We start from the raw sequence: 13425 nt of genomic DNA on the forward strand, positions 1-13425 counted from the left end.
AATAACCAACTCAATGATTACACCTGAGACAGGAACATTGGGTTTAGGACTACAGATTAATGAGTGCCCTACTATAGCTGACATAGTAATCTAATTTTTCCATTCACACTGCATTCCTAATTTGTCAGCTCATGTGACTCTTTTCTTACCTCAGTATAGGCTTGGAGTTTCTGAATATAGAAGACAGAAAACAATTTTACTTTACAGATGACCATTAGACAGTACCTTATTTCCAGTATACTAAAAAGTCAACATTTTGTGTTTCTACAAAAAGTATTTGATCACATACAGCATTCACTCTTATCAAAGGAATATGTAGTACTGTTCCAACAAAATAGCTCCTTAAAATAATGATGGTAAATATGTCTTCAGAATAGGTATTAGCTTAAATGAAACATACTGGAGTTGTCTTGCAATGCTACTACTGAAAATTTCATTTACTTCACACTTGTATAAGAGAGCAGACCAAAAAAAAAAAACCACAAGCAAATTCATGATTTGGAGATTTATTTGCAAGATAAGCAAGTTTCTTGTTTTTGAGTAAAGTAAGCAAATATTCTGTCCAGTCACCACAACAAATGGTCAGAAATTCAAAACACAGAAACAGGTGAAATCTCTGTGAAATTTGAATTTGATCCAGTAGGTTTTCTGAGTAAATATGGGGACAGGAAATAACATGAATATCTAAATATAACCAAAAGATCTTCAAAATCAATTCACTGCTTTATTGATAGTTATGTCTGCACTACAAAAATGTGGCCAGGCAGCTTTACCTCAGGAAGCATTCTGGCACCAAAGCCCTGCCACTGCAATAGCTTGAGAAAAGGAAAACAAAACACCCACCAGCAATGAAAAAAGCTTGCAAGGAAAAGATGCATCACTCTTGTAACAGATGGATATCCCACTATAAAACAAGCACCAATAACAAGCAGATTGCAAATTCTGTGCCCACTAGGTTACTTAAATTCATCTTGCACACCTCATATTTTCCATTCATACTTCTTCTGCATGTCCACCTTTGTAAGACTCAGCCACATCTTTAGGTCATGTTGCAGAAAACAATAGCTGCAAGCTGTATTAACAAGGTACAAGTGCAAGCTTTGCTGTATAATCTGTATAATCTGCCCTAGATTGTCACAAATTATGCACTAGAAATTCTTACCAGGAATAATTACAACAGCAGCACTCCATTTAAAATTACAGTATTCCTAATGCCCCTAAGAATAGTGCAGCATCTCAGAATTCTATTTTTACAGAGTGTATAAATACCAGTTTTGACAGAATGTGTAAAGGAGACCATGAGGGAGAGACCCAAGTCAATAACAACTCTAAAATAAGAGCCTTTCAGAAAAAAACCTGACATCTATACTCAGTGGAAAAAATGTAGGGGGAAAAAGACCAAAGGAAAACAAAAGAAAAAATTCAGCAGCAAACAGTTTAGCAAGACTAGTTCAAAGTTGTCCTTCAATACAGGAGTGGTCATCTTCATGCCATTCTCAGCATAATACCCAATGGGTATGGATCATCCAAAGAAAAAGTGCAGATGTATGAGAGGAAGCACAACAAATTCATAGGAACATGCAGAAAAAGTGGTATGTTAGGTAAATACAAAGTATGTTTGGAGATTGCCTACAAAAGAGACAAGTATTATGCCGCCAAAAAATCAAGAAAAACAAGTTTCCCACCAACCAACAAAATGTTAATAGTTGACAATATTATCAGGCACTCCAGTGGTAGGATGCTCTAGATGGGCAAGTAAAAAAGGAATCAGGAGAGCTGCAAAAAAAACAGTATTATGTACACAAAATTGTAAATGAAAACAAAATGCCCAATTTATTTGCCAAAAAAAGTGCTCAAAAATCTTTGCTGCAAGAGCAAGAAACTTTAACTGCATTTTGAGCTCTACATTAGATATTTAATATATGCTAAGACACAAATTGCTGTCTTCTCCATACTTACCAGTATACAGAGGAGATGAAAAGCTTTTTTACTGAGCTTGATGAGGACTACTTTATGAACTCTGTAGTACTGAAAATTTACATCCAGAACAGTTAGAATGAGCTTGGCCAATGAAGACCACGTGTACATGACACTCACCAATACAAAAATTCCCGTGGAAGCTGTCTCAATAACCATGGATCACAAAACCACCAAAATTCTTATAATTTAGCCAAAGAACTAAAGCCAGCACCTGTGTCCAGGTGGGGGAAAGGTAAAGATTAATGTCTTTCCTCCCCTCAGGAATGCTGAATATTGTTCTGTGTATGAGGGACTGTAATTTTTGGAGTGTGTATATCCACAAGCAATACACAAAAGTATGAGTTACAATATGCCAGCAGATGTTGCAGTAGGAAAAAAAAAAAAAAAAAAAAAAGGGTTAAATGAAAAGGTCCTTTCTGCAAAAAACATCAAATTAGAGGAAAAGTTTCTGGATGTATCTGTAAATTAAGCAACCTCTGGTTTGAATAACTTCTGCAACATAGTAAAAACCAGCAGGATTTACATGTGCTTTAATATAAATGTGGTTCTGTACATACCCAAGACAAGACACAGCCAATGCCATGAAAACCCTCAGTGATGGGTGTTGGAATGTTTTACCTCATCAGGAACAGAGGATGAGATGGGTTTATAAGCACTGCAGAGACTCTCAACAGTAAAGTTCTTCAGACAAGGGAAAAAAAACAGCAAAGGAGAACTGAAAAATTAGCAGTCACAGACAGCCAGGCTGTTCCAAAGGAACATCATACATAATGATGATATAATTCACAACAGAAGCACCCATCTGTACAGTGATGTTACAGCAGCAAAACCCCAACTCACTCTGATTAATGAATGTAATAAAAAATGAGTTCCTAGAAAGTAGAAGAGGACAAATATATCAAGAATATACTTGTGTGATCCAACCAGACAGCTCTAGTACAAGTACAACTGTTCTTGACCTAAATAACAATTCCCATTCGTAACCCTACAAAGGGCAGCACTGCAGTAGTAATCATTGGTGTTTTCTTTATTCCCAAGTGTGGTCTTGAAGCATCAATTTTCAGACTTAATAGCTTGCATACCTACTATACATGAAATTGTAAGTGGCTTCCTACAACACACCCACCTCAAGATATGTAGGTCAGGCACTCATGACCCTTACCTGCATTCAGCTTTATTCAACACTATCAGTGATCCAACAAAAATCCTATTCCAGCTCCAGAGTTATGGAAGATTTCTCTGCTTACCACACTTAGTCTTACTCACTGGCAAGTACTGCAGACATAAAAAGTGAAGCAAGACAGGCACTGACCTTGGTAAGAGGTTTGCTATTGATTTCAGTAAAACCAGGATTTCACTTATAGGGAAGTTGTTTCCAGAAATCAGGCATACTCCTGGAGGTGGTGCTCTCATGCAAAGGGGAAAGGTTATTTTGTAGAAAGACTAACAGAATTTGATATCAACCTTTTTCTGACTAGCAAAGCAACAGGCAAGAGGTGATAACTTTTATTCTCATTACAGGAATAGCAAGGCTATGCAATATTGGCACAACAGCAGAAACAAACTGACAGAAAAAAACATTTAGGCAATGAGAATCATAGACTGCATTGGGTTGGAATAGACCTTAAGGATCATCTAGTTCCAACCTCTGCTACGGGCAGGGACACCTTCCACTACACCAGGTTGCTCAAAGCATCATCCAACCTGGCCTTGAACACTTCAAGGAATGTGGCATCCAAAACCTCACTGAGCCACCTTCCAATGTATCAGCACTCTTCTTCAGCTGGGACAAGGGGATTCCAAAAGGATTTCTATCAACACCTGCAACACCTGAAAGTTGTATTTGATGTTTAAAAAGGTCCCATCCAATCCTGTGTTCTAAGTGAGGGCTACCTCAGTGACAGAGATTCAGGGAAGGTTCAGAGATGTAACATGGAATAATGGGAATGTGGGGAAGAATCTAGGTTTTGAAAAGTAGATTAAAATTATGTGAACCTGCACATTGCAATAGTCAAATTACAGAAGGCAGACCTCAGCATCACACTGTCAGAGAATTTGGAGATATTTTAATGTAAATAATTACTATAACTAAGACAGGGCATATTATTGTAAAATACACAAACTTTTTTATTTAAAGACCATTAATTCTTAATCCCAAATTAAAAAAAAATGCAACTGAAAGAAATTTTTCATTTGCATTTATGCAAACTTTGATTCTTCATAACATGTGACTGGTTGTGACATTTTACTGGACTCTTTCACCTTTGAAAATGAAAATACTTTTATCTCTCAAATACAGACAGGAAGATGAATGTGCCCTTAAAAATCAAGTTTAGGCTAAGGAGTAGAAAACTGTTCATCAGTCATTCTGGAAACCAGAAACATAAAATGAAACCTGTAGTCACTACTGGGGAAAAAGAATATAGTTTTTCCCCAGAATGAAAAGATCTGGTGAACCATCTGCATGGTGTGACTGGACACCAATTTTCAAAGCTGATCCCTGTACTCATGCCCATTCAGCACTTTGGTTCATCTCTACAGAGTTTGCCACTAAAGTGACAAAGTTCTGGCAGCAGCACCATAGCCTCAATAGGATTATACTTGGTGCAGCTGAAACAGCTGACAGAAGAGAAGTCACATTGACCTCAATACCAAGCATGGAGCTGACCTCTGTCAGCACAGGGGCAAACTTGGTAACCTCTCCCTGAAGGCAAATCAGTTTTGCTAACCTTGCATCTGCAGCCAAAAACAAACCCCAAACAACCCCACGGTGATGTGATATAAATAGACTTGATATCTCAACACCACATGTAAAATATCATGTGCACATCATGCTGAATGGAGTTTCTGTAGGCCTAAATGAAAAAAGTACATATCCAGCACAACTTCCATAATAAAGGTGTTAACTGAAAAATATAATTAATCTGGATCTATCCATAAACCTTGCCAGCTGCTTAGTCTGTGTTTGACTAGAGAATGTCAGTGCTTGGTCACGCATATGTGTGTTTAAAATTGGTTGATTCTATTTTCTCTCATTTTAGAGAACAGGGTTTCTTTAGGATAGGGTGGAGAGTCTAAATGAAACATTGAAGGACTTGAGTGGAATTCCAGCAATGGAAAAGATGAGTCCTCCACCCAACCCACCACCCTGCCCAAAACTGAAACAGCCAAATTCAAGTTCCCAACTCAAGCACAGGATTCTCTTATATAATCAAGACCTGAATTTATTTAATGAAGACCAGTAGTCTAATACCTATTTTTCAAGAAGCAAAATTTCAAAAAAATTTATAAAAAGAAAGAATGAGTTGAAAATTTTTACTTCTGGTGTTTTCTTCAAGGAAGGGAAGTTTGCCTCCTCATTGAAAAAACCTTTAGAATACAAAACTTTTTAGAAATACTGGTCAGCAACTACCACAAAGCTACTTAGAAGCTACAGAAGTCACTGTCTAAACACTGTAAACAGCTTTGCTGATTAATTTCAGTTGCTGCTCTACTTAAAAAAAAAAATAAAAATTAAAAGTTAAGAAAAATTGCCAACAGCAAGGGGGATAAGTTCTTACTGATGCTGCAAAACTAACCTGTGATGCATAGCATTGAACTGACACTGCAAAGTTTTTACTGCCCTAGGAAAGCAAGCCTCACCAGACACACAGAATGGACATTGCCATACCAGCACTGGATGCCTACTCTTGGTAGCATCTTCAGCCACTAACCTAGACTTGCCTGCTGGAAAGACAATGAAGTAGCTATGTTAGGAAAGAAAAGTAATAAGAAAGAGATAAGAGCAGAAGCAAATTGGATATTGCTAGTGATAAAACTGAAGATAAAAAAAACTTTATGAGAAAAGGGAAACCTCCTCAAAAAGCAACCCAAAAGAGACAGCAAATAGTAGATCATGAGTATTGCTGCACGCTGGCAGCAGCTAACTAGAAAACGCAATGTCTCTAAAAACTTCAAAATGCAGAATCCTGCAAAAAAGAATAAATAGCTGAGCTCCACAGACACATTAGTAAGAATAAGTTATTAATTATTTGAAATACTCACCTCTACCATTGATTGGGTCACTAACAGCAAAGCACCATTTAAACAAGTCTTTGAAGAAAACCTTTGATTCAGTAAATTATTCAATCAAAACCAGTCTGAGGAACAACTTTATTGAAACTGTATTTTTATGCTCAGTTCTGTTCAACAATTCAGCATCTCCTCTAGACATTTTCCCCTCTCCCAAACAGCTTACCATTTTTAATACTGGAAGTTATTAATTTCTGAAATAATGTTCATTGCCATCAACATCAGTTTTATCAGAACCCTGAATTTGTGCTATAACTTGATCTTCTAAGTTCTCTTCCTTGAGTCAATATTTGTCGGGCTACCCATATTCTCTCAGGACACAAAATGAAGTCCAAGGTTCACCTGTGACAAAAAGAATGATTTCATTAGTCTCAATTCACAGCAGGAGTTTCATTTATCAGATTAAAACAAGCTTTACCAGAGCATTTAACATTATAATTTTAAAACTAAAAAACAAAACATCATCAAGAACAATATTTTTCTGAAAAGGCTGATGATATCTCCAATCTGGTTATCAAAAGACAGCTCCATCCTTATTTTTACAATTTTTATTCTAGAAAATGCATTAAGAGAGGAGCACTCTTCAACTAGAGTCTTACAGTGCTTAAATCAAAACCCAGGGCCAGTTTGAAAAGCTTCCAGAATTAAATTCTTACTGATAGACTCCCAACCCTTATTCTACAATGGCTGTACTATTCAGGAAAGAATGAAAAAAAAAATCATAAGTAGTTGTGTTACTTAGTTCTTTCAAGAGTGACTTCACTGATCTAAGAGATTTTAGGGAGATTACCCTTACTCAAGATTACCCTTGAGTTTATAGTATTCTTTTGAGCACTCAGAGCTGTCTTCACAGAACTCTTGGGATCTGAAGCAGGTGAGGCAGATTGAGCACACGAACACTGGGGAGTTTTCCCTTTGTCATTGCCATCTCATTCAGAAAAAAGGAGTTACTACACATAGGTAAGTTTAAGCATGTGTGCAGTCCTAGTGGAATTATCTTGTTGCCCAAGGCCCTGAGCAATGTCAAACTTACTCTACGCCTTCTTCACTAGCAACAAAACATATGGGCCAAGGAAAACTAGAAAAAAGTAGAAAACCCCAAATATACCTAGCACAGAACAGAGATCAGTGAGAGGTGGGTGAATGCAGCTTGCTGCCCTGACTTGTAGGTGCAAGTTACCAGCTCAGCACCAGTCCCTGGATCATCCCAACCCAGGTGCTGGCAGACAGGACAGGCACACAGGAGTGAGGTGAGACTGCTGGGCCTCCCTTCTTGCCTGCTGGAAGCTCCCTTCCCACACTGGACTCCCTTGGGGAACAGTCAGGGAACCTTTGGACCTCAGCACACGAAGCAGCCAGAAAAAAAGCAACCAGCCAGGCCAAGAGAACAGTTTCAAAAGGAAGAGAAGGAAGAGCAAGAGGTGCAACACCATTCAAGAAAACTTTCTTCATTGACCTTAAGGATGGTCCAGTCCTGCAATCACTGAGTACCCAAATCCACCTGTCACCAAAAGAACAGGCGTGTGTTGGCATTTTAATGTCACTACCAGAAAACTAATCTCCATAGTCAAGGACTTAGAACTGCTCCCTCACCTTGTTCTTGATGCATTGTTTTTCTTGGTATGGGTAACAACAAAGGCATAAGGATACCAGCAGTCACCAAATTTGTGTGTAGTATTACACAAACCACTTAAATGATCTGTTTTCTGAGATGCTCTGATTCAGTGTTGACAGTTTCGAGTAAAAATTCCACTTCTTAAATGTACCAACAATTTTTAACACACCTTCCCTAAGGCTAGTTATTGCATCTTCCCAGGGTGGACCAGCTGAATGACCTTATTTCTGATCTATTAATATTTATTATGGTAAATAAGACAAGGATTTACACAAAACTTTTTTTAAAAAATTATCTATTCTCATTCTTTTAAAAGATAAGTTATTAAAGAGAGCACATCAGTTTAAAGTTCGAGCTGCATGAATATGCCACAAGATATGGTCATTAAAATCCTTATGCCTTGAATGTTTCCCTTGAACTTTGTTTCAAAGTTAAAAGATTACAGATATCATAAACCAAATTCAGTCTTTGTGTAGGTCAGCTTTTAATCAGAGCTGCTCCCATCAGGACTGAATTGGTGTCAGGCGCCTCGTGGATTACAAGCCACCATAAAAGAAATAACAGACCAGAACTATGAAACTTATTACAAGTCAAGTACATTAAATAAAAGAGGATCCTACCAGTTGCATCATCAGCTTCTGTGTCTAGAAGAGCATCTATTGAAGCCATGCTTGTGCCTATGAAGGAGTCTGCAGTATCAGACACTCCTCGCTTGCTGAGACAAACTTCTTTGAGTTACTGACTCCTCTGCTTTGATCAGTGTCTTTTACTAACCTTCTGACTGCCAGGAAGGTTACACCACTTGTTGAGAAGGTTTTTCTAGGCCTTCCTACTATTCCCCAATGCACTTTTAAAATTGTAAGTCCACAGGTTCAATTTGTAGTATCTTCCAATAGATATGTAAGTAATAGAGAGTAGGACAGAGATGCAAGATGCTTTCCCCCACCAAATCCACCTTTTTGTGAATGGGTTAAATACTCCTTATTTCTGTTAGTCCTCTCTTGCAAAGAGGGAAGAAAAATCTTCAGTGAGATACATTTTCTTCAGGAGGCATCTTCTGTTCCTCCCTGACCTTTTTCCAGTAGAATTTTCATCTGTGTCCTTTTTCCTCAAAAAATGTGCCAGCAAGACTTATATTACTATAAGTTGTTGCAAAAGTAGAAGTTTCTTTTTTATTACATTTCTGTAAAAAGTCATAACTGCCTTTGGCAATATCAAGTTACAATTTTTTTTTTGTATGTATAATTCAGATTATTTTCAATGTAATCTGTTCCTGAAGAATCTGAATTAGGATAAACAAGACTTGGGAGACTTTAGTCTTCAAACTTACAAATATTAGGCCAAGGTCTTCTAAACACTAATTCCCTGTTACAAATTTGCCTTAGTTACCCCTTCCTAATTGAAGGCCCAATGTTGTTGTGGTCACATAAATAAAGTTATTGCAGGATTAGTCAAGAACACTTAGAACACCTTTTCAAAAACTTGTGTTATTTTCAAAGATTCTTTTAATCCACTTAATAAACCTGCCCATAGTTAAAAGAAAATAAAAACCCCAAACTTTAGAACTTCAAAAGCTTGCTCCTATTCTTCTCCTAAATCAAGACTATAAACTATTTACCACATTTTGAAGTATCTACTTGTTTTAATTAATCCTTACTTTCAGAGGGTCAAGCAGTATCTAGTTCATGTTCCAGTCTCAAACAATTTATGTTCAGAAGAATGCTCTATTCTCCTGGCTGTAGCCAGTTTATTGCAGCTCTTAACATCACTATGACAGAAAAGGCAAGAACAAGAAATGCAGTAAGAGTGAGCACGTGTTGAGAGTCAGGAGGGGTTACACAGGAGTCAGGAGGGTGTCTACAGCAGAGAGTATGCACACACACAGAGCCCAAGGATTCAGTTTTGTCTCCAGAAACAGACACCACGTTCATTTCAGACTTTACCAGACTTGTCCATACTGCAAACTGCACTGAAGTGCCAGAGCACTGATTTATTAATTAAGGGGGAGGCGAATATCACCCATTCCCCTAGAGTAACTCAAATAATATGCCTGGCTCAACCCTTTCTCCCTTCATCTAAAGATCTTCCAGGAAATTAGGGCAGTCAAGTGCTCACTTGGATTTCTGGAATTGGAGTCTCCTCCCAATTGCATGCCACTGCACGTGTTACCCTGCCAGCTCCAGTGAATGAAGTTTCTGCCAGTGAAAGCAGGAATATAACATAGTTTTTAGGAATTTACATCAGTGGCAATTGCAGGGAGGAGAAAGTTTAAATCTCTTACTCTTCATTTTGATCTTGTGTGTGGTATTCCACTATGGCTGAATGAAACTGAAGCAATCCACTTGAGTTACCTGAATTAACCTTAGAAAGATAAGCATGCCACTGCTTGCCAGAGTCCAATACTACACTTAGGCTAGCTCAGAGCAAAGCCCAGGCTTAAGTTCCCCCTCAGATGAATTTTAAACTGCTAGCTAGAAGAACTTAGTGCAGTTGTAATGAAGACCCTGACAGCCCAGTTGTGAAAAAAAAAGCAGCTTCTCAGTTGTCATGGAGTGAAATTCTGCTTTCATTACCACTACAGCTCTCTTCCCATGCTCCTGTATTTTTTTCAATGAAAGATGCATAGGGTTTGGAGTGCACAGATTTGGTACACGTGCACAGCAGCTGGTCTGACATGATAAAGCAGAATGAATCTGAAGAAGTTCCTGCCTGTCTGACCAATAATCCATGAACTAAGAGGGATTTACTCAGTAGACCAGCACAGATTCTATCCTGTCAAAATTAGAGATTTTTTTTAAAAATGCCCAAAGCTGTTTTCTGTTAGATGTTTTCCATCCCCCAAAGACCTAGACAGCAAGTAGGAGGCGAACAAAGGTGGGGGGGAGGGAATTGTCTGAATCCTGCAATGCTTATAACTTCGTATTCGCTTGATTTGAAGCTCCAACCATAGAATTTGTTACCGGAGACATTTCTGTAACTCAAAGAAAATCAATCAGAAGAAGAGCATTCAGCATGCACAGACACACACTGTGTGCCAAGGCAGCATCCCCGGAACCGTGTCTAAAATTCATTCTTAGAGACGACTTACTTGCCATTCTCTTTTGCTAGGTGGGAACTGCCGAGAGCTAAAAATAGCACCAGGATTCAGTGGCGGGAGCTAAAAATACCCTTTCCCGCTCGATCACCGACTCGCCAGGAAAGACGGAGCTCCTGGCGTCGGTCACAGCCCGCAGCCGAGGAGCCCAGCCCGGAGTTGGGCGCTCGGGAAAGTTTCCCGGGCGGAGCAGAGCCCGGGGCGCTGCCCCCGAGCCGCGGGACCCCGCCCGCCCCGGCGCCCCTTACCCGCGTTCCGCAGCTTCTTGTTGCGGTAGACGGACAGGATGACCAGCAGGTTGCCCAGCAGGTCCACCGCGATGGTGAAGATGAGGATGGCGGCCAGAGTGGAGGTCACCCAGGGCTGGCGGCGCGGGGCGCCCTCGGCCGGCGGCTCCCGCGGGAGGACGGAGCTGTTCAGCTCGCTCTCGTTCACTCTCATCGCGCCGCCGCCCCGCGGGGCGCGGCCGGGCTCGGCCGGAGCGGGGGCAGCCCGGGTCAGGGCGGGGGGTCGCGGCCGCGCCGCGGGGCTGCCCGCCCTAGGGCGGAGCGGGGCCGGCGGGCGCGCCTCCCATGGCGGCGGGCGCCGCGGCTCCGGGCGGGAAGTTTCCCCGAAGTGTGCATGTGCCGCGGCGGGACACTCTTATAGCGCGGCCCGCCGCCGCCCCGCCCCGCCCGCCGCCACCGCTGCCGCCAGGTGACACCGGGCCGCCCCCGCGCCGGCACGTGCGCGCCCGGGCCGCCAGCTGCTGCCGCGCGGCGCCGCAGCGCCCCCCCGCGGCCGCCCCGCGCGCCGCTCCCATTCATGCCGCCGCTCCATTCAGCGCCCGCCGCTCCATTCACCGGCGGAGGCGCGGCGGGCACCGGCGGGGCTCGCTGCCTGCGGTTGGGTGCTGCGCGGCGCTCGCCGCTATTTTTAGCGCTCCCGGTTAACGCCGGCTCTTAATTAGGCGCCCGCCGAACTCCCTGCCCCTCCTCCCCCCTTCCTTTATTTAACACCGCACCCGCACGGTAACGTGAGCGCGGCGAGAAACCTCCCATCGGGGAGCGGGTCGGGGCTGCTATAAAAAGCTCCTCGCCGAGGAAGGAGGCTGGCTGGCTGGCTGGCTGGGCAGGGGGGCGTCTGAGGACCCGCGTCCCGGGAGCACCACGTGCCGCCGCAGCGAGGGGAGGCGGGGGGAACGAGCACCCCTGCCACCCCCGCGGCCGCGACCTGGCGGGGACAGACGGGGAAAGGAGGGAGAGGTACGGGAATGCCCTGTGCCACCCCTACGAGCCCGGCGAGCTCCGGCTCCCCAAAAGCAGCATTTCCTCCAAAGGAAGGAGGGAATAGGGAGCCATCGCCCAGCCCTGAGGAGGACCCGGTGGACTGGACAGGGTATTCCTTCATCCTCTCGTGCGGTGGGCGCTCTGATAAATAAACCAAGAGGGGGGAAAAAAAAAAAAAAAAAAAAAAAAAAAAGGCAGTTTCTTTTGATTGAATCTTCTTGCTTGCATGGTATAGAGCTGTTGTAAATCTCTGAGCAAACTGGGCATGGGAATCACTCACTCTCCCATTCGGGATAACGGGCTGCGAGTACGGATGGGTGGCAGTGCGCGCAGCTCTCCGCTGGGCGCGGTGCCGGGGACGGCCCCGGCTCCCACCGCCATCCCGCCTGGGGATCCGCAGGGTGGGATCCGCAGGGTGGGGGGTCCGCAGGGGGATCCGCAGGGGAGCGCGGGGCTCCTCCCGGCGCTGCGGAGCGCAGCCCGTGTCCTGCGCGGCCGGGAGGGGCTGATGCGGCAGCCGAGCCCAGCGCTGTGCCCAGCCCGGGGCTCGGGGCAGCCTGAGCCGCAGCTGGGTAACGCGGAGGGCGCGGACACGCGGGGCGGCGGCTCCCCCGCCCCGGCAGCGCCGCAGAAGCAGCGGCACGGCTGAGCGAGCCAGGGAAACCCCGAGCTTCCCGTTCACCCACGGCTTCTCACACCACCGCGGGCAGCGCGGCCGGGAGCGCCGCCGCTCGGCTCCCGCTGGGGAATGGGAGCGCTCGTGTTGCGCGGGGGAAGCGCTGATTTATTTGATCGCTTACTGACTTATTAAATGCTCAATATTCCAGCAGCGTGTTTTCCCGCTGCCCTGGTAAACAGCAGACCCGGGCAGATGTGCCGGCGCCGCAGAGCATTCCTTCCCGAGGAGAGCAAAGCCCATCCATCGCTGGAGATGGGGAGCAGCACCCGCGCTGAGGGAGGAGGCTGCAGAGGGACAGGGTGTTGGTGAGCACGCCCTGCCATCCACACGCACCCACCACAGCCCCCCGCCTGCATCCCCCGGCAGCTCAGTGCGTGTAGGTGCATAACAAGTAGGTTATCAAGCTGTGGGAGAAGATTAAAAATAGGAGGAGCCAGTACCAGGGGGATATCAGATCAAGGGCAGCCACACGTGGAGACAGGCAGAACTGCCTGGTCCTCCACGGGTGTTTCACTGGACAGGGAGGGGCTGGCTGCCCAGAGAGAGCTGTGAAGTTTCACAAGGTCAGGTATTTTTAACCAGAAGGTAGAGCAATGATGAGGATCAGCCCAGGATTTTGCTTCAAAGAAAGGGAATCTGCTCCATGCAGGAACTACTGTTACTTGTCTCATTCCTGGGATGTTCAGTGACATATTTGCAGTTTAGACCCACAGGGGAA

At 43.9% G+C, this 13425-nt stretch overlaps 1 protein-coding gene across 1 annotated transcript in view; it reads right to left on the reverse strand.

Moving 5' to 3' along the window:
- The window catches only part of MTNR1A (melatonin receptor 1A), a 49198-nt gene extending 37934 nt beyond the window's left edge, over positions 1-11264 (reverse strand). Inside the window, exon 1 of the mRNA XM_056489784.1 lies at positions 11009-11264. Within this exon, the coding sequence (XP_056345759.1) occupies positions 11009-11201 (193 nt within the window). The 5' untranslated portion in view covers positions 11202-11264. The remainder of the gene's footprint in view (positions 1-11008) is intronic.
- Between the last annotated feature and the right edge of the window lie 2161 nt (positions 11265-13425).

This window comes from Oenanthe melanoleuca, chromosome 4, assembly GCF_029582105.1.
Source record: "Oenanthe melanoleuca isolate GR-GAL-2019-014 chromosome 4, OMel1.0, whole genome shotgun sequence".
Taxonomy (NCBI): domain Eukaryota; kingdom Metazoa; phylum Chordata; class Aves; order Passeriformes; family Muscicapidae; genus Oenanthe; species Oenanthe melanoleuca.